Consider the following 22,043-nt stretch of genomic DNA (forward strand, 5'->3'; position numbering starts at 1 on the left):
GATGGAAAAACGGCCCTTGAGACAGCAAGTCTGGGCGATCTGGGAGCGCCCACGGTTGACCCACCGTGAGATGCCACAGATCCGGGTACCACGACCGCCTCGGCCAATCTGGAGCGACGAGAATGGTGCGATGACAGTCGGACCTGATTTTGCGCAACACTCTGGGGAGCATCGCCAGAGGAGGAAACACATAGGGAAGTCGAAACTGCGACCAATCCTGAACTAATGCGTCCGCCGCCAGAGCTCTGTGATCTTGAGACCGGGCCATGAATGCCGGGACTTTGTTGTTGTGCCGTGACGCCATGAGATCGACGTCCGGCGTCCCCCAGCGGCAACAGATCTCTCGAAACACGTCTGGGTGAAGAGACCATTCCCCCGCGTCCATGCCCTGTCGGCTGAGAAAATCTGCTTCCCAGTTTTCTACGCCCGGGATGTACACTGCGGAGATCGTGGAGGCTGTGGCTTCCACCCACTGCAGAATTCGTCGGACTTCCTGGAAGGCTTGACGACTGCGAGTGCCGCCTTGGTGGTTGATGTAAGCGACGGCCGTGGCGTTGTCCGACTGGATTCGGATCTGCTTGCCCTCCAGCCACCGATGAAAGGCCAATAGGGCTAGATACACTGCCCTTATCTCCAGAATATTGATCTGAAGGGATGACTCTATCGGAGTCCAGGTTCCCTGAGCCCTGTGGTGGAGAAAAACCGCCCCCCACCCTGACAGGCTCGCGTCCGTCGTCACCACAGCCCAGGTGGGGGGTAGGAAGGATTTCCCCTGCGACAGAGAGTTGGGAAGGAGCCACCACTGAAGTGACGTCTTGGTTGCAAGGGAAAGAGAGACGTTCCTGTCGAGTGAAGTCGACCTCCTGTCCCATTTTCGGAGAATTTCCCACTGGAGTGGTCGCAGATGGAATTGCGCGAACGGCACTGCCTCCATCGCTGCCACCATCTTCCCCAGGAAGTGCATGAGGCGCCTCAAGGGGTGTGACTGACCCCGAAGAAGAGATTGCACCCCTGCCTGCAGAGAAAGCCGTTTGTCCCGCGGTAGCATGACTACCGCTGACTGAGTATGAAACTCCATCCCAAGGTACGTCAGTGATTGGGTCGGTGTCAACTTGGATTTTGGGAAGTTGATTATCCAACCGAACTGCTGGAGAGTCGCCAGAGCGACGGAAAGGCTGTTTTGACACGCCAACTGAGAGGGTGCCCTGACCAGAAGATCGTCTAAGTAGGGAATCACCGAGTGGCCCTGAGAGTGTAGGACAGCCACAACAGATGCCATGACCTTGGTGAACACCCGTGGGGCTGTCGCCAGGCCGAAAGGCAATGCCACGAACTGAAGGTGTTCGTCCCTGATGGCGAAGCGCAAAAAGCGTTGATGTTCGGGTGCGATTGGCACATAGAGATAAGCATCCTTGATGTCGATCGATGCTAGGAAGTCTCCTTGTGACATTGAAGCGATGACAGAGCGGAGAGATTCCATCCGAAACCGTCTGGTGCTCACATGTCTGTTGAGTAGTTTGAGGTCCAGAACGGGACGGAACGAGCCGTCCTTCTTTGGCACCACAAACAAGTTGGAGTAAAAGCCGCGACCATGTTCCTGGGGAGGAACAGGGATCACAACTCCTTCTGTTTTCAGAGCGTTCACCGCCTGAAAAAGTGCATCGGCTCGCTCAGGGGGCGGAGATGTTCTGAAGAAACGAGTCGGAGGACGAGAGCTGAACTCTATCCTGTAACCGTGAGACAGAATGTCTCTCACCCATTGGTCTTGAACATGTGGCCACCAGGCGTCGCAAAAGCGGGAGAGCCTGCCACCGACCGAGGATGCGGTTTGGGGATGCCGAGAGTCATGAGGAGGCCGCCTTGGAAGCAGTGCCTCCTGCGGCCTTTTGGGGGCGTGACTTAGCCCGCCACGCATAGGAGTTCCTCTGGCCTTTCTCCGGCCTGCTGGACGAAGAGGATTGGGGCTTGGCGGAGGGACGAAAGGACCGAAACCGCGATTGTATCTGTCGTTGCTGAGGTCTCTTTGGCTTAGACTGGGGCAAGGAGGAGTCCTTTCCCTTAGATTCCTTGATAATCTCATCCAATCGTTCGCCAAACAATCGGTCGCCAGCAAACGGCAAACCGGTTGAGAACCTCTTGGAAGCCGAGTCTGCCTTCCATTCGCGCAGCCACATGGCCCTGCGGACTGCCACAGAGTTAGCGGATGCCACCGCTGTACGGCTAGCAGAGTCTAAAACTGCGTTCATGGCGTAGGAAGAAAAAACTGACGCCTGGGAAGTCAAAGACGTAACCTGCGGAGCAGAATTACGTGTAACCGCATTAATCTCAGCCAGACAAGCTGAGATAGCTTGTAGTGCCCATACGGCTGCAAAGGCCGGGGCAAAAGACGCGCCCGTGGCTTCATAGATGGATTTTGTCAGGAGCTCTATCTGCCTGTCAGTGGCATCCTTTAGCGATGATCCATCTGCAACCGATACCACAGATCTAGCCGCCAATCTAGAGACTGGGGGATCCACCTTGGGACATTGAGCCCAACCCTTGACAACGTCAGAAGGGAAGGGGTAACGTGTGTCAGTAAGGTGCTTAGTAAAGCGCTTGTCCGGAAGCGCTCTGGGCTTCTGGACAGCATCTCTGAAGTTAGAGTGATCGAAAAACGCACTCCGTGTACGTTTATGGAACCGAAACTAGTGTTTCTCCTGCTGAGAAGTCGACTCCTCTACAGGTGGCGGTGGGGGAGAGATATCTAACACCTGGTTGATGGACGAGATAAGATCATTTACTATGGCGTCCCCGTCAGGTGTATCAAGATTGAGGGCAACGTCAGTGTCAGAGCCCTGAGCTGCGACGTCCGCCTCGTCCTCCAGAGAGTCCTCACGCTGGGAACCTGAGCAGCGTGAAGAAGTCGGGGAAGATTCCCAGCGTGCCCGCTTAGCCGGTCTGGGACTGTGGTCCGGGCCGGAGTCCTCCACATGAGACCTAGGGCCCCCCCTGGGAACGTGCTGCGGCGCGGGCAGAGAGGGGCCTGAGGGTGAAGATCCAACAGGGCCCGGGGCCTGTGTAAGGACCGGTCTGGACTGCAAAGCTTCAAGCAGCTTGGCAGACCATTTGTCCATATACTGAGCCATGGAATGTGAGAGTGACTCAGAGTTTTTCAGCAAAAACTGCAAACTCTGTCCCTGCCGCCTGGACAGGGGGAGCAACGGATTCTACCTGAGCCGAGGGGTCCACTAGTGACCGAGGCTCTGGTTGTGGAAGCAAAACAGGGGTTGAGCATTGCTCACAGTGAGGGTAGGTGGAACCTGCAGGTAACTTAGCCGCACAAGAGGTACAGGTCGCAAAATAACCCTGTGTCTTGGCCCCCTTGCTCCTTGTGGACGACATGCTGTTGTCTCCTAGGAGAGTGATCACTGAGGGTATATGGGGAGGGTATTCAGCCCGACCGAACAGAAATATATAAATGTATATAGTATCTATTCCGGCACCCTAAGGGGACCAGCACCGGGTGACCGGTGTGGCTTACCGACCGCTAAAAAGCGGAGTGTGTGTCCTCCAGATTCCCTGCCTTAGGTCTCCCAGCGTTGCAGAGCTCTTTCCAGGAAAATCTTCCACAGGCAGAATGCCAAAGAAATGGCTGCCGGAGCTCTCAGGGGAGGAGAGAATCCGGGAGCGGCGTTAGAAAAGTGCGGGAATCTGGAGTCCCCACAGTGATCAGTGAGGGGGGGAGGAACATACAGGATGCCCTGGCCCTCACAGCCGACGTCAGGTCAGCAGTCCCGCCCTTATCCCTGATAGACAGGCCCGGGGGCGGGAGTTTTGCTACTAGGCCGCAATTGAAGCCGGGGACTAAATTTAATACCGCGGCTGACAAACAGGCGCGGTCGGCGCGGAAGTCCGCCGGCCGTCACAAATAAGCAGCTGCTGCAGCGTCCGGGATGTAGGCGCTCCATGCACATCCCCCATGGGGGTACAGAGTACCTTAGTGATGCAGGGCCCGGTCCCTGAGGATAAACAAACTCCTGTCCGACAGATTCCCCCAGGGGCTGCGGAGGGAGCACGGTCCCAGTGACTGGATGACCGCTCAGGATCCCACTTCTCCCAGAGCCGCTAAGGGATGGTGAAGGAGACGGCATCAGGCTCCTGCCTTTGTACCCACAATGGGTACCTCAACCTTAACAGCACCGCCGACAAAGTGGGGTGAGAAGGGAACATGCCGGGGGCCCCGTGGGGGCCCACTTTTCTTCCAACCGATATAACTAAAATGAGAAGATGAGTGGATGTGTGCCTCCTTCCACACAAAGCATATGCACGGGAGGGTGTATAGGCAGAGGGGAGGGGTTACACTTTTTAAAGTGTAATACTTTGTGTGGCCTCCGGAGGCAGAAGCTATACACCCAATTGTCTGGGTCTCCCAATGGAGCGACAAAGAAATTCTCAATTCTGAGGTAAAATCTGTATTCAGTGAAGACTTTCCCATTACTGAGATAGGAGATGGTGGTTGGTACTGATAGCATATTAAAAAAATCTCTTAGAATATTAAAAAATCTGTTAGATTACAGCACTAAATAGATAAGGATTTAGATGCAAATTTAGTTTGACTTCGGACAAATTAGACTATATCCTTAAATTTAGAAATCTGAAAATACTGAACAATCAGGAAACAAGCAAAAATTTTTAATCCATGCCAAACAAGCATCTTACCAGTTTTGCTATTCTGGGGCTGCTGTAACAGATCTTTGGGGATGCTTTGTGCGTTACTCGGTCTCGACTGCACAGGATCTTCACCTTCGTCTTCAGGTACTGAGTTAAGAAATACTGGACGTGGAACAGCATTATCTTTAGATGCAACATTATCAATATCTGTCACAGGGGATATGGTTTCATGCAGTTTATGGTGGGGAGAATTCACATTCTGTGTATTCGTTGCACACTTAAATGAATGGCTGGTCGAGTCCCAGTCTGAAGCATCTAAACAGAATAAAAATATAAAATAAGGAAAGTAAAGAAAAGGAAAATATAAAACATGCAATGTATAAGTGTATCTCAGACAAGTGTGTTATATAAAAACTAGATGGCGAAGAAAGAAAGAGAAAGAAAGAGAAAGAAAGACAGAAAGATAGAAAGACAGAAAGAGAAAAAAAGAAAAGGAAAGAAAGAAAAGGCAAGAAAGAAAAGGAAAAGAAAGAAAGAAAGAAAAGGAAAGAAAGAAAAGGAAAAGAAAGAAAGAAAGAAAAGGAAAGAAAGAAAAAGAAAAAAAGGCAAGAAAGAAGGCAAGAAAGAAGGAAAGAAAGAAAGAAAAAAAAAGAAAGAAAATGGCAAGAAAGGAAAGAAAAGGAAAGAAAAGGAAAGAAAGAAAGAAGGAAAGAAAGAAAGAAAGAAAAGGAAAGAAAGAAAAAAAGAAAGCAAGAAGAAAGAAAAAGAAAAGAAAAAAAGAAAGAAAAAGAAAGAAAGAAAGAAAAAGAAAAGTTACACATACACACACACACACAAAGATTGTATATAAACACACACAATATAATATATACACAAACACACATACTTTGTATATTTTGTGTAAAGAGATACATAGTGTGCGTGTGTGTGTGTGTGTGTGTGTGTGTGTGTGTGTGTGTGTGTGTGTGTATATGTAAAAGTAAAATAAATCATAACAAATGAAGCAGCAACATGATAAGAGTAAAACGTAAGAGCTTACAAATCGACATGGGTAGAGGTGAATAACAGTTGAGATCACATAAGTGTGATAAACCTCTTGAGAAAGGTTATTCATATACAAATAAAATGAATGTAGATTACCTTCAATATCATCTGCATCGTCCAGTCCCAAATCTGCCATAAGATCTAAAAGATGACAAATAGAATTCAACATATATAACATCAGATTTGCTTATAACAGTGCAGGACAGTGAAATGCACTCAAGTACCTGGCTTAACTTTATCAGAAGCTGCCTTAAAAAAGTTAGGAGTGGAGCTTTCATTGGTTTGCAAAATGGGAACCTGCTGAAAAAAAACAAACAAAGTATAAATTATATAAAAAAAAAATATACCAGCTTTTAGGTATGTACTTTACAAACAAGAAATAAATCATACAGATTTCTATGACTAAGTACATAGAAATACAGTGGAACCTTGGATTAAAAGTAACTTGGTTTGAGAGCGTTTTGCAAGACAAGTAAAGCTTTTTACAAATGTGTAACTTGGTTTAAGAGCAATGCTTTGCAATAAGAGCAAATACTCACCGTGCACACTTCCGGTTATGTCCTTTCACCACGCTCTGACCCGCTCTGGAGGTAACTTTCTGTACATTTGTACTGTACACTGTATACAGTATACCATTATACAGTACAAAGGGAAAAAGGGAGATTCCAGCTCACCACATGGAGACATGAGGTAGACGGTGCAATGAGGTAGGCAAATCCAATTCAGCATAAAGGAAAAAATCCAGCATCCATGTCAGTATAAAATAAAACTTCGTCTTTATTGCAAAATTTCTTTAAAATTCCATAAGATCAATGCTCAAGAAAGACGCGTTTTGAACGCAGGAGCATTATACAGTACAGTATGTACTATATAGCATGTCTATCGATTTGCTTTTGTGGATACAGTACTGTACTTTCTTTCGGGCTAACCAATGCAGCACATTGCTTGTACTGTAATCTAACTGCCTAGGCGATATTCCTACCCAACATTTGGCTTAGTTCTGCCCTTATTTTGGGGAGAATAGATTTGGGGTGTGGTTTGTTGTGTATTGTACTAGAATAAAAGGTTGTCATATTTATACATCATTTTTTCTCTCTATACTGTACCTCCCGCACACCGACAATTCCTTTGAAAGCTAACAGTTTAATTTGTTTTATATGCTTTTTACTGTAGTGTTTTGTATTAGTGTACTGTAATAATTGTATATGAATACAGTGCATTATTTTGTATTACTGTAATAAGTTTGTATAAATACGTAAATATTTTTGGGTTGTGAAACGGAATGTCTGTGTTTCAATTATTTTCTATGGGAAAATTTGCTTTGATATAAGAGTACCTTGGTTTAAGAGCACGCTCTAGAAACCAATTATACTCGGAATCCAAGGTTCCACTGTATTAGCATGTTGCAAGTAAAATACCACACATAACCTACAAAAGTGTCAGCAAGCCAAATAGCCAGAGAAGTAAAAAAATAAAAACAATAGAAAATTTAAAAATGTGACCTCACATGTATGTATAAAACAAGATTTTTATTTTAATCCATATAAAATGCATACATGTTAAACAAGTTATTTTTTATAAACTGGTGAAAAAAAATACAGATTAAGGAATATAATATAGCACAAAGTAATAAAGAGCTCATTTAGTTACAAAAAATATTTTTGCATATAAAATAAAGAGGTAGAACAAATGCAACCCGGGCACAATTGAACATATACATATGTCCCAAAAAGTGCATTTTTGGTACCAACAACCGTAAAATCTATTTCTCCTTAGACTTCATTGAGATAATCTGCTGCCACCCGGAGGCAGACACAGATATTACATAGAGCTAAAAATTTGCTCCTCCCCAGCAGAATATACCTCGCCTGCTGGCATCCGGCCTCCTCAGTTTAGTGAGAACGCAGTAGGAAAAGAAAAAAAAGACAAGAAATCTTTTAAAGAATAATATAAAAACACGCCCAATCGGACAAAGGGGTGGGACCAGTGTCCTCCAATGACGATTAGTGAGAAACAGATTTTACAGTGAGTACCAAAAATCTACTTTTCTCAGTCATTTAATTGGGGGACACCGTACACTGGGACATTCAAAAGTTGTCCCTGGGGTGGGAAAGGACACAAAAAAACCAAATATTCGGTTAGTATCATAGAACTTCTTAGTGTAGCTCCAGCGGAAGCTTGATTAACTGCTACCTGCAAAATCTTCCTGCCGAAACTTGCATCAACCGAAGTAAAAGGTAATGACCTTGTAATATGTGGAAAAGATATGTACTGATGCCGAGGTAGCTGCCTTACAGAGCTGATGATGAACCACCCACGAAGCCTCTATCGCTCTAGTAAAATGTGCTTTGACGTTAAATAGGGGAATCCTGTACTTTAATTTATAAGCCTGAACAATGGTTGCTTTAGTCCAGCCCGAGAGAAGCCACAATGGCCTAATTAAGGTGGAAACCAGAAATGACCTTGGGGAGGAACATTGGAACCGGCCTCAACACCACCTTGTTATGATGAACAATAAGATAGGGGGCGTGGCAAAAGAGCGCCGCCAATTTAGAGACCCTTCTAATGGAAATGATGGCTATAAGAAAAGCCATCTTTTGAGACAGTAAAGGGGGGTTTACACGCTACGATATCGTTAATGTTTTATCATCGGGGTCACGTTGTTAGTGACGCACATCCGGCGTCATTAACGATATCGCAGCGTGTGATACTTACCAGTGACCTTAAGCGACCTCAATAATGGTGAAAATCGTTCACCATGGAGAGGTCGTCCCAAAACCAAAAATCAGTAATGGTTGATTATCGATGTGGTTCGTCGCTCCTGTGGCAGCACACATCGCTGTGTGTGACACCGCAGGAGCGAGGAACGTCTCCTTACCTGCCACCAGCCACAATGCGGAAGGAAGGAAGTGGGCGTGATGTTATGTCACGCTCATCTCCGCCCCTCCGCTTTGATTGGCCGGCCGCTTAGCGACGTCACGGTAACATCGCTGTGATGCCGAACGTCCCTCCCCCTTGAGGGAGGGATTGTTCAGGAGTCATAGTGACGCCGCCGACCAGGTAAGTGCGTGTGACGCTGTGGCAGCGATCATACGATATCGCATCCACGACGGGGGTGGGTGCTTACACGCTCGATATCGCTAGCAATTGCTAGCGATGTCGTAGCGTGTAAAGCCCGCTTAAGAGTGTTGGGATCTACCTGTTAGGCTTGAAAGGAGAAACCTGAAGAACATCTAAAACTTTAGGATCCCAGGATTGTAGGGGTGGTCGATAAGAGAGGCCTGATATGCGCCAATCCCTGGAGAAAAGTCCTGATTTGTGGTTCCATGGCCAAATCTCTCTGGAATAAAATAGTAAGGGCAGAAACCTGGCCTTTGAGAGAATTAAGAGCTAGGCCCGCTTCTACTCTGGACTGCAAAAAAGAGCGCAGAGATAGCAACAAAAAAGACATTGCGGAAATAAACGTAGTTTCAAACAAGCGAAAGAAAGACTTCCAAGTGAGATTGTAACTACGATGTGAAGAAGGATTTCTTGCCCTAATCATGGTCTGGATTACTGGCTTTGAAAGGCCAGAACCCCTCAGAGTTGAGGCTTCAACAGCCATGCCGTTAAACTATGCCAATGTGGTTGTGGCCATGCACTGGAACTAAGCAGTCTCGTGTGTGTGTGTGTGTGTATGTGTATATATAGAGCTCCTAGTATCCTGCTATAAAATACTGAGATAACACGCCCCGACACACTAAATCACTCTCTGCCTGCTCTGGAGGGTGTAAGTCGACAGCAGTGCCGTGTGGAGGGAGCTGTGGAGTGTAGGAGTGGGAGCTGGGGATTGAGGAGAGACCTGGGCATCTGGCGTGCTTTGAAGAGACAGCGGCCATCATGGAGGGTTGGGTCAGGCGCCGAGACCGCAGGGGAGACACAGAGGAAGAAGCATATCTCCATATTCAATGCAGCAGAGAAACTGTAAATCCGGATGCCTCGGGAAAACTGTGACTGGAGAGCTGTGAAGGTGAAAGCAAACGCGCAGGCTGAGTAGTCGGCAGGAGAGCTGCAGAGTCTGTGCCCTGGGTCCTAAAGCACTCAGTGTTTTACTGCTGCAGCCTGTGAGAAAGCTGTGGAAAAGGAAAACTGCTTCTTATGCAGAGAGTTGGCTGCAGCAGTGACTATAAAGCAGCTATGACCCATAGTAAGAAGATGGGTCAGGAATATGGGGGGCAGTGTGCCGGCTCCTAAAATGGAGCCTATGTGTTCAGTGGAAGGAGGTAAAAAGATGGGTTGGGAGACATTGCAGCAAGATTGGGGAGATTTGCACATGGAGGGTGTTATGGGGGGACTGGCGGATTAGGATAAGGTGGTGTATATCCCAATCGCCAGTCGGGGTCCATTGTGCTTCCAGATGGTAAAGGAGCTGCTAGCAACCCGTTCGTCAGGTGGATAATACAGAACTTGGTGGCTCTGAAATAATATGAACCTGACCTGAGTTAAACATCACTCGGATCAGGAAAAGTCTGAACCCTGTTCACGCCACAGGGTCCACACACCCCAGACAGGAACTCCCCTGTTAGCACCACAGGGGTCCTGGGGTACACTGTCCGTGTGCGTAGGGGGCACACCCAGGACAGTAGGCGCAGCAGCCACAGCCCAAAGGAAGGGACTCAAATACTGGTGAAACTACCTGGGAGCAATCTCCTTCACTTCTGGAGGTCTTTAACGCTGTAACCAAAAGTAACACCAATCTGGTCTCATTGACGGGACAGGCAGAACAAATTTAAGAAACTATTACTATTATCCGGCATGATGTCCGAAAATTTGCGGAGCATGCTACAAGCAGAATCATTCACATCTCTCCCAGGCGGTGGCAACTCTTCAAGCCAAGGTGAATGACCTGGAAAACTGCCTAAGGCGCAATAACGTCTGGCTGGTTGGTGTCCCGGAAAAGGTGGAAGAAAGAGATCCTGCTTGGTTTATTGAAAAGTGGCTGTCAGAGATCTTTGGAAAAAGAGACTCTCTCCCCACTGTTTGCAGTGTAGAGGGTTCACAGAGTTCCCACAAGACCAGGCCCAGTGGGAAGGCTTAGACCTAGCCTGATTAAAATTCTGTATTTCAAGGATTGGGACACAATTCTGAGGAAGGCTTGTGACCTGTCAGATGTTTCTTTTGGGGGCCAAAAGATCTTGTTTTTTCCGAACTTTTCAGTGGTTGTACAGAGCAAGAGGTTTATGTTCCTTGACATTAAAAGAAGAATGCGTTCACTGGGTTTGCAATACTCAACGATTTACCCAGCCAAGTTGACAGTTATTGAGTTGGTTTCCACTAAATTCTTCGAAAACCCGAGTGATGTTTTGAGAAGGTTGGACACACGAGTGTCAGATCCAGCAGGAACGATGTGGTGGAAAATTGTAATTTTATGATACGAGTTCTATTAAGAACTGATTGTTGATTTACACTTACATAAGTGAATAATAAGTGTCTCACCTCTGGTTTTCTAATGTTGTGGGACTTCATGGCTGGGTTCCAGTCTCGCTCTGCAGTTATTATTCTTGGTGGAGGGGGCATTTTTAAATAATGTGTCTCAGTTTATGCCACAAGAGGTTAATTGAGTGTATTGCCTCGCTTGTTGCACTCTGCGAAGGAAAAAAGGTTGGCTTGAAGTATCCCTATGCCCCAGGCCCTACAGGTAGGGGCTGCTGTACATTACTGGGTTGGAGGGGGTGGATGGGCGGGCTGGGATATGAGGGTTTCCTTGGGGGATGTGCATATGGATAGATTTTTTGATAAACTTAGGTTACTGGGACAGGTGGAAGACAAATCTCAGGAGGGTGTGGGCAGATATTTCTCTGAATTCTCATGAGTCTAACAGTTATATGTCTCTCTGTATATCAAGGATATGAATGATAATTGAAAAAGGCAAGCTATTTTTGAATGTATAAGGAAGATCGGGAGCAATAATTGTTGGACTGCAGGAAACCTACATAATGGCTGAATCAATCAAAATGATGCATAGAGCATGGATTGGGTTTGCTCTTCACTTGGTTTTCTCTAATTGCTCATGAGGAGTTAAGGCCCTGTCACACACGGAGAGAAATCTGCGGCAGATCTATGGTTGCAGTGAAATTGTGGACAATCAGTGCCAGGTTTGTGGCTGTGTACAAATGGAACAATATGTCCATGATTTCACTGCAACCACAGATTTGCCAAAGATTTATCTCTGTGTGTGACACGGCCTTTAGTCTTCTAGTTCTCAAAAAAAATCCCCTTTCAATGTACTGACCTTTTTAAAGACAACAAAGGAAGATTTGTGGGGGTACGCTGTAAGGCAATATGCTTGGAGTGCATCATTGTAGTGGTATATATTGCCCCTCCTTTTTCAAATGTCCCGATTAAAAAAGATCCTGGGGAAACTTGCATGATAACTGGAACTACTGCTAATAATTATGGGCGATTTTAATAATATCTGTAATCCACATGAGGATAAGTTTCCAGGTGGGGAAGATAAAGAATCTCCTTTTGGACGGTTTACAGCTAAACCGGGTTAGACAGATGTGTGGAGGGAGATGGAGAATTCATTGACATGGGTTTACTCTTGTTTTTTAGCGTCATTCCAATCACTGCAAAGAATAGACATAGTGTCATAAATCAAACACAAAATATAGCCAGCTCACCATATCCAAATGATGTGGAATGTATCACGTTGTCCGCAAGAAAAAATTCAGGCATGGGTTACAAAGACTCCAAACGGAAAAGAACATCCAGCAGACAAAAGCAAGAAACATTTTTCCTGCCTTTGCCCGCTAGATGTTCTTTTCCCAATAGACATAGTGTGTTGCAATTCTGCTATGCTCCTATCGCTGATGGATATTGAATATGCTCCAAGATCCTTGTCAGACCATTCTCCTCTGGTGTTCCAGGTTAATACAGATCCTGTGGGGATTGGGCAATCTTTTGAGTGTAAAATTAATCCTTTCTGGATGAAATTAATTGTCAGGAAATTCGGGGGAAATTAGTGGAGTCTTTGAGACAAATGAGATGTTGGCACCAGTTAACACTGTATGGGATACCATTAAGGCTTTGCTGAGGAGGGCACTTATTAGGGAAATTAAGATAGTTAAAGATAGCTCACGGAAGAGGGGTATAAAAAAGAGAATTTTGTTTACTTACCGTAAATTCCTTTTCTTATAGTTCCGACATGGGAGACCCAAACCATGGGTGTATAGCTTCTGCCTCCGGAGGACACACAAAGAACTACACTCAAACGTGTAGCTCCTCCCTCCCAGCCTATACACCCCCTGGTAGCCAGTCCTAGCCAGTTTAGTGCAAAAGCTGAAGGAGGACATCCACCCACAAGTAGAGATAGAGCAAAACCCGGAACAACCGGAACCTCTGTCTACAACAACAGCCGGTGAAAACACACGGAACAAGAAAACTGCCAACAGGCAACAGGGAGGGTGCTGGGTCTCCCATGTCGGAACTATAAGAAAAAGAATTTACGGTAAGTAAACAAAATTCTCTTTTTCTTCATCGTTCCTTATGGGAGACCCAAACCATGGGACGTCTCAAAGCAGTCCATGGGTGGGAAATAAACAGACACTGAGAAGTAGGCGAAACCTAACTTCACAAATGGGCGACAGCCGTCCGAAGGATGCGTCCGCCCAAGCTCGCATCTGCCGAAGCATGAGCATGCACTTGGTAGTGCTTCGAAAAAAAGTGCAGACTAGACCACGTGGCAGCCTGACAGACCTGCTGAGCCGTAGCCCAAGAGGCACCGACGGCTCTGGTCGAGTGCGCCTTAATCCCCAGCGGGGGAGGCATCTGAGAACATTGGTAGGCATCGGATATGGCCGACCTATTCAATGAGCTAGGGTCGGTTGAGAAGCCGAGAGACCCTTGCGCTGACGTATGGTCAGCACACAAGAGAGGTGCACCGCCTAAGAAACAGCGGTGCGTGACACATAGATCCGGAGCGTCCGCACCAAATCTAAAGCATGCAACGCCTTCTCAAAGCGATGCACAGGGGCCGAACAAAGGGAAGACAATGAAATGTCCTGGTTAAGGTGGAAAGGAGACACCACCTTAGGGAGAAGGCCCGGAGTTGGACGGAGAACCACCTTGTCTTGGCGAAAAAAACCAAAAAGGGTGACTCCGAAGAGAGCACAGTCAAATAAAAGACTCTCTTGAGATAAATTATGGCCACCAGAAAGACCACTTTCTGTGAAAGACTAAACAACGAAACCTCCCTAAGAGGCTCAAAGGGGGGTTTCTGTAAGGCCATGAGGACCCGAGTAAGGTCTCAGGGATCCAGAGACCGCCGGTAAGGCGGAATGATGTAAGATGCGCCCTGCATGAAGGAGCGCACCTGGGCCAGTCGAGCGATATGCCGCTGGAACAACGCTGACCGAGCCGAGACCTGTCCCTTGAGGGAATAAGGGACAGACCTAGCTGCAGGCCGGACTGTAGAAAGGACAGGATGGTCGGCAAGGAAAAAAACGGCCAAGGAGCATGGCCGGAAGAACGACACCAGGACAGGAAAATTCTCCAAGTCCTGAGGTAAATCCTGGCCGAGGAAGACTTCCGAGCCTGAGTCATAGTGAAGATGACCTCGGAAAGAATGCCTGAAGCCGTAAGGATTCAGGGCTCAAGAGCCACGCCGTCAATCTGAGAGCCGCAGAGTTGTTGTGGAAAACGGACCCATTGAGAGAACGTCTGGCCGGTCCGGGAGATGCCACAGCACCTCTACGAACAGACGGAGCAGGTCTGGAAACCAAGCTCGCCTGGGCCTGGGGCGATAAGTACGACCAGACGGCCCTCCATTTTGATCTTGCGCAGGACTCTGGGCAAGAGAGCTAGAGGGGGAAACACGTAGGCCAGACGGAACTGGGACCAATCTGGAACCAGCGCGTGCCAAGGCCTGAGGATTGTGGGAGCGAACCACGTAAACCGGGACCTTGTTGTTGTGCCGGGATGCCATAGATCCACTTCCGGAGTGCCCTGCCTGCTAAATTGACCGGAACACTGCCGGATGCAGGGCTCACCCGCCGCTGCCCACGGTTAGATGGCTGGGATAATCTGCCTCCCAGTTTTCTGCGCCTGGGATGTGGACTGCGGATATGGTGGACTCGGAGTCCTCCGTCCACTGAAGGATATGTTGAACTTCCAACATTGCTAGGCGGCTGCGAGTCCAAGGACTACAGCCCTGATTTCTAGCACATTGATCGAAAGGGCTGATTCGGACGGTGTCCAAGTGCCCTATGCTCGGTGGTGGAGAAACTGCTCCCCAGCCGGATAGACTGGCCCGTGGTCGGAATCACCCAGGACGGGGCCAGAAAGGAGCGTCCCTGGTACAGAGAGAGGGGTCGAAGCCACCACTTAAGGAGAGCTCCTGGTCTGTGGCGACAGAGCCACCAGTCTGTGCAAGGAAGAAGTCCCTTGCCCCAACAGCGGAAAATGTCCAGCTGCAGGGGACGCAGATGGAACTGGCAAGGGGAACCGCTTCTATTGACGCCATCATCTGACCCAGCACCTGCATGAGGTGCCTGATGGAATGACGGCGGAGCCTCAGCAGAGAGCGAACCGCCAGATGAAGAGACTGCTGTATGACTAAGGGCAGCTTCACAAGCGCCAGCAGAGTCTCGAATTGCATCCCTAGGTACGTAAGTTCCTGGGTCGGGATCAGAGTGGACTTGCAAGCGTGGCGAGAGTGAGCGAGACACTCCGCTGACAGTCTGCACTGGATGAAGCCCTGACTAGAAGGGCGTCCAGGAAGGAATCACTACCAACCCCTGGAGGAGCAGCACCGCAATTGGTGAATACACAAAGGGCCGTGGCTAGCCCAAGGGGAGAGCCACGATTGGAAATGTTCCTCTCTGATTACAAAACGTAGCCAACGCTGGTGGGAAACTGCGAATGGCACATGCAGAGAGACATCTCTGATGTCGATGGATGCTAAGAAATCTCCTTGGGTCATTGACTGATCGCAGAGATTTCTGCAAAATTGCCGCACCTGAACATGCTTGTTGAGAAGCTTGAGATCCAGGTCGGAAGCACCGTCCTTTTCGGGGACTAGGAAGAGATTTGAGTAGAAATCTCAGAACCGTTCCCAGTCGGGAACTGATACAATTACTCCATTAGCCTGCAAGAATGCCACGGCCTGTGAGAAGGCGGCTGCCTTGGAGCAGGGGGGAGTTGTCAGAAAAAATCTGTTTTGTAGCCGTGGGAGAGGGTAACCCACACCCACTGATCGAAGACGTGTTGCAACCACACGTCGCCCAAGAGGGAGAGCCTGCCACCGACCAAGGACGTTACTGGCGTGGCCAGATAATCAAGAGGAGGCTGCCCTGGTGGCAGCAGCTCCTGCCGACTTAGGACACGGCATCATGCGCCAGTTGGATTACGGACCTTGGCTGAGATAGTGGACGAGGCCGAGGGCTTAGAGGACGACCAGTTAGAGGAAACGAAAGGAACGAAACCTCGACTGGTTCCTGCCCTGGAAGGTTTACTGGGTTGTGGCATGGAAGTACTCTTCCTGCCAAAAGCTTCCTTAATAATTTCATCCAGTTGTTCACCGAATAGACTGGTCCCAGCAAAAGGGAGTCCAGCAAGGAAACTTTTTAAGAAGCATCTGCCTTCCACTCTCGAAGCCACAGGAACCTGCGGATAGCGAGGGAAGTGGCCGAGGCCACCGCAGTGCGGTGACATTCTCCAGCTATAGATGAAAAGACTGAAGCCTGGAAGTTAAGGCAACCAATTCGGGCAAAAAGGCCCTGGTGAGGGAATGCATCTCCTCCCAAGAAGCAGAGATGGCTTGAGAGCTCGCACTGCTGCAAAGATGGGGAGAACGAGGCCCCTGCCGCCTCAAATATAGATTTGGCCAGAAGGACAACCTGGCGGACAGTGGGATCCTCAGAGAGGAGCCGACAACCGTCCGGGCTGAAAATCTAGACCCCGGAGGGTCCACCCTTGGTGAATGAGCCCACTCCTTGACCACCATTGGTGGAAGGGGAAAACAGTCATCAGAACCACGCTCTGGGAAGCGTCTGTCAGGACAAGCTCTGGGCTTGGTCACAGTGACCTGAATGCTGGAGTGGATAAGGAACACACTCCTTGTTCTCTTAGGCAAGGTATACTGATGCTTTTCTGCCAAAGAGGGGTGCTCCCCTGATACAGGCGGATTGAGGTCCAGTATAAATATAATGGACGCAATCAAATCATTAGCATCTGCGTCACTTTCGGACAGATCAATAGGGTACATGGAGAGGGTCCGAGCCCCCAGTAGGTCAGAAGTACGCTTAAGAAAACGTTTGTCAGGACAGGCCCTGGGTTTAGTCACAGTGGCCTGCTCTCTTAGGTGAGATAAACTGATGTTTTCCTACCCAAGAGGCCTGTTCTTCTGACACTGGAGGGTTAAGGTCCAGAACGGACTTAATGGACGCATCAAATCGCTAACATCTGCATCACCATCGGTATCAATGGGGTACAGAGACGAAGCGTCTGAGCCCACAGTAAGGGTATCCTCCTCGCCTTGTGACTCGGCCCGTGAGGCAGAGCCGTGGGGCGAGGAAGGAAAGGAGTCCCTGCGTCTCCGTTTAGGAGGACGGGGTCAGGGATTAGATGAAACAGACTCTGTGAGCTCTGCAGAGCGAGCTGGAGCATCAGAGGCACCCTGAGAAGGGGGCTGATGCATGCTTAGCAGCGTCCGAGACAACTGTCCAATGGAGTCTGCAAAGGACTGGGAAATAGCATTGGAAAAAGATGCTACCCAAGACAGGGGTTCAGCCTGGGGAGACTCCAGGCTGAGGCACCACCACATGAGACCATTACAGTGTGTGGTCTGTGCCGGTTCAGGCAATATGAGCTTACATGCAGAGCATGTAGTGTACAGCCTTCCTAGTGTGAGACATGCTGCTGAGGAGGAGGTTCTATAATAAAGAATTAACTCCTTCAGAATGCCCTGAGAGTGCATAAAAGTGCACAACCAAAGGTTGTGACTTATCAGGCCGCTATTATGTGCGCCCTCCGGATTCCAAGCCTGGACCCCCAGCCAGATATTCACTCCCTCTGCACTGCAGAGCAGCCAGCGCCGACCAGTGTACTAAGGACGCTGAGAAAATGGCGCCGGAGTGAGGGGGGGGCGGGGGTTAACCCAGGAGCGGGAATCGGAGGGCTAAGGAGATGTACAGGGGAGGGAATCATCTCCTCAGATAGGAGTGTCCTCCCCTGTGCAGAGCGGCCGGCGAGCGGCGCTGCAGTGTCCCCCTGCATGACTGACATGCAGGGGAACGAAACGAAACTAGGCCGCGGCTGAAGCCGGGGCCTAGAGTTATGCATGCGGCCGACAATCAGGCATCATCGGCGCGGTTCCCAGTAAAAACCGTGGAACCGGCCGGAAACACAGTAAAAAACAGCATTATCAAAGTAAATCACTGTCCCCCCAATAAAAGTGCCCCACATTGCAGAAGGACCCTCTGAATAACGTCTCTATACTTAGCTTTGAGACGCAGGGCCCAGTCCCTGGTGGGGTGGGGGTTCAGTGCTCCTTCCAGCAGGGTCCTGCACAAGGGCTGCGGATGGAGGCCGGTCTCCTGCAAGGCAGTGAGAACCGTGTTGGCTCTAACTTCAAGCCAGAGCCCCTAAGGGATGGTGAAGGAGCGCGGCATGAAGGGCTCCTGCCCTGAAGTCAACCTTAACAGCACCGCCGCCAGGGGGGTGAGAAGGGACATGCCGGGAGTCCAGTGGACCCACTTTTCTTCCAAATCTTTAGAAAAAATGAAAAATCAAAAGAGGATGCATGTGTGTGTGTGATCCTCCTGACACACAAAGCGAAAACTGGCTAGGACTGGCTACCAGGGGGTGTATAGGCTGGGAGGGAGGAGCTACACGTTTGAGTGTAGTTCTTTGTGTGTCCTCCGGAGGCAGAAGCTATACACCCATGGTTTGGGTCTCCCATAAGGAACGATAAAGAAATTGGAAAATGGATTCAGTGAGATGGAGCATGAATATACAGTATTAGAAACAAATGCCCTGAAAATATGGCACAGTGGAAGAGTGCTCAAAAAATTGTATGTCCTTCCAGATAGAGCAGACGGATAAGAAACTTAGGTTTTTAAAGCAACAGTTTTAGGAGTAGGGTGAAACAACTGGCCGCATGCTAGCTAACTTGCTAAAGTGCAGCAGAAACCTTTATAGCTTAAAGAACAATATTAATACCCAAACAAGGGTTTTATTTAGGTTATTACATGATTTTTACTCTAGATTAAACTCCTCTAGAGTCAATTATTCACCAGAGGTTCTGCAGGACAGAAAGTGGGAAGCACTAGAGATAACAATTTCTTAGAAAAAGAGTACAGCAGGCTATGGGGGAAGATGCCTAATGACAAAGCCCCGGGGGGGGGGGGGGGGGGGGGGGTTTGGTCAGATGGCCTACCAATAGAACTTTATAAACAGTTTGAGGACGTGTTGAGGCAAAAACACTTGGATATGTATAAACCCCCGCAATGTTCTAATTGTATGCTGCCCCCTGGAAGTAGCAACAGCAAACTGTGAATCAGGCATCATACGGTAATATAATTGACACTCTAGCACTTACTTATTGCTAAGATTTGAGATACCTATCTGGATCTATGTGATGAAAAGGTTTTTCTTTGTAACTTGGGCAACTTAATACTTTTTCCTATTATTTTGCACTATGCACATACGATTTTTGGGACATATGTATATGTTCAATTGTGCCCAAGTTGTGCTTGTTCTACCCTTTTTTATATAGGCAAAATATTTTTTGTAACCATGTTAAAAAGACAGATCTGTCTATTTCTTTATGCTATATTATAGTCCTTGATCTGTAATACAACATAACATTTTTTTTTTATGACTAATCTATATTGGTCATCAATACTTGATACCTTTTTTGTTACCAGTGGTTTCACAGCTGCAATGTTCTCAGATGTCTCTACAGATGGAAAAAAAGAAGACATTAGTTATTTTGTATAATAATATTCCTAAAAAAAAAAAAAGTGCAAAAATGTCAGAGAAAACCTAGAAAAAGCAGAGTAAGGGCTTGTTAACACATTACGTCTTTGGAAGAACCCCTCATTTTGTAGCGTGAATGAGATTTGTGAAATATCACACACAAGCGGATTACTTTTTCTGTGCAGATCTGAATCTTTGAATGTTTGTCAGAACTGCAGCATGTCAACTCCATCACCATCTGCAACTTTCCACTCATTCAAATGAATGGGAAAGAAATGCATGTACAGATACAGTATGTGTATTTACTGTGGCGTTTTGCCTGCCAATAGTCTGGTTTTTGCAGCAAAAAAAATTACTGCAAAAACTAAAATATGTGTGCACATACTCTAGGAGTTTCTGGTGCCAGGGGAAAAAAGGCGGCAAAAACGCAACGTGTGAATAAGCCCTAAGAGTTAGTAATGCAGAAATCCAGAATCGGTTATTGCTGAAAAAATAAGAAATGGATTTGGCTTCATACCCCTCTGCCTAAAGTGCCAGCCCTCATCTTGTAGCTTACCGCTTCTTGATTGTCTCGTGAAAGAAGGGCAATAATACATATCTAGTAAAGGAATGAGAATTGACAACTCAAAATGCCTACTTATAGCAGACAATCTGATAACATCAAATCAACACTTTAAAGGGAACCTTTCAGGTCCAATATGCACCCAGAACCACGAGCAGTTCTGGGTGCATATTGCTAATCCCTGCCTAACCGTCTCTGTATACACGAACATAGATAAAGGGACCTTTAGAAAAAGTATTTCTAAAGATCTTTTATCATATGCTAATGAGCGAGGTGACTAGTCCCAAGGGTGTTGCTTCCCCTGCTAGTCGGCTCTATTAGTGTCATGATTCGCCTCTCTATCCACATGGCTAGGGGGCGGAGCCTTCTCTCGGGCCTCACTTCTGGCCCCTGGATACCTTAAAAGCTGACACTTCCAGTGAACCAGCGCCGGCTATAAGCTAAGCTCTGCTTTGCCTGTGATTGCTGGTCCTGTGAGTGATATCCTGATCTGTCTGTTCCTGTGCCCCCGTGCCCTTGTCTGTGTTCCGTCCCCTGGTCGTCCCTCCTGTCCTGTGTCCCCCTTCCTATTTCCCCACTCGGTTGCTTCCTCCGGTACTGACCTTAGCCTGACTTTGACTTCGCTTCTGCTCGCTCCTCCGGTCCTGCTTCTGCCCGTACGGTGTTTGACCCAGCCTGCCTGACTATTCCTCGCATGCTCTGCAGTTCTGCCTCTCAGCTGTGCTGATTAGGCAGTGCATGAGAACGCAGTGTATTTACTTCCTGGTTCTCATTGCTCTGTGTAGTTGTCTGCTGCAGAGCTCTGGCTCCCCCTGGTGGCAGCATTACAATTAGCATGTTAGTATGTGACCCTGTGGGCGTGCCAATTGCTAATGAATACGCAGCATCAGAGGATGATCTCACACACCTCTCCGCCTCCATCGCGTCTGACTCCTGGACTTCAGCTCAGTACGCATGATCCCGGATTTACGGTTATGTGCACTACTTCAGTTTGCAGCCAGGACGCATAAACCCGGCTTCATAGTGCGCATGACAAACTCTGAGGTCATGCGCACTGATCCAAAATCCAGCAGACACGGTGGCAGTGGAGAGGTAAGTGAGATCATCCTGTGACGCTGCGTATTCATTAACATGTTAGCACACCCATAGGGGCGTACTAATATGCTAATGGGGGCGACTAGTCAGGGGAACTAGCACCCAGGGGACTAGTCCCCCCGCTCAACAGCATACGATAAAAGAGCTTTAGAAATACTTTTTCTAAAGATCTCTTTTTCTAAAGATCACTTTATCTATGCTACTAGATACAGGGACGGTTAGGCAGGGATTAGCAATATGCACCCAGGACTGCTTGTGGTTCTGGGTGCATTTTGGACCTGACAAGTTCCCTTTAATACACCAATGCTTTTAGTTTTAACTCAAAATAAATTAGATTTACTGAATTGCTTTAAGCACAGAACAACAGCTAAAAAAATGTCAAGATAATGAAAGGGAAGCCTAGAACCTTTTTCATACGATAAAACATGAGACATCAAGTTTTATTTACTTTTTGCTGAGATGCTACCTGCGGAATATAAGCGTTGCTTACAGCAACCTACAATCTGTAAATAAAAAAAACTCTAAGCAGGAGCTAAACTTGTCTTTTGTTTCAATCTGTAAAATTTCTGCTTGTTACTGCAACGGTTTTGTCAAAATCCTGCTAAAAGCACATTGATAAATCTGACAAACTGTTGCATTTCTGGCTGGAGAAAGGCTGATGGGTGTTTAGCCAAAGAAATGGGGCCTGTACACAGGCAGATGGAGGAGGAGACTGTCCCAGTCAGTTGTCTTA

The 22,043-nt window shown here is 47.7% G+C and overlaps 1 protein-coding gene across 7 annotated transcripts in view; it reads right to left on the reverse strand.

The window, feature by feature from the left end:
- ANKRD26 (ankyrin repeat domain containing 26) overlaps positions 1-22,043 on the reverse strand; it is a 230,837-nt gene that overhangs the window by 123,831 nt on the left and 84,963 nt on the right. For 4 of the 7 annotated variants that reach the window (XM_075345039.1, XM_075345038.1, XM_075345041.1 and 1 more), the window contains exons 14-18: positions 20,171-20,251; positions 19,587-19,633; positions 5,919-5,994; positions 5,791-5,835; positions 4,699-4,965 (exon numbers count right to left, since the gene is read on the reverse strand). In XM_075345039.1, coding sequence (XP_075201154.1) covers positions 4,699-4,965; positions 5,791-5,835; positions 5,919-5,994; positions 19,587-19,633; positions 20,171-20,251 — 516 coding nt within the window. The remainder of the gene's footprint in view (positions 1-4,698; positions 4,966-5,790; positions 5,836-5,918; positions 5,995-19,586; positions 19,634-20,170; positions 20,252-22,043) is intronic. The other 3 variants (XM_075345040.1, XM_075345043.1, XM_075345042.1) reach the window with 3 other exon arrangements.

The sequence above is a fragment of the Anomaloglossus baeobatrachus genome, chromosome 4 (assembly GCF_048569485.1).
Source record: "Anomaloglossus baeobatrachus isolate aAnoBae1 chromosome 4, aAnoBae1.hap1, whole genome shotgun sequence".
Classification (NCBI taxonomy): domain Eukaryota; kingdom Metazoa; phylum Chordata; class Amphibia; order Anura; family Aromobatidae; genus Anomaloglossus; species Anomaloglossus baeobatrachus.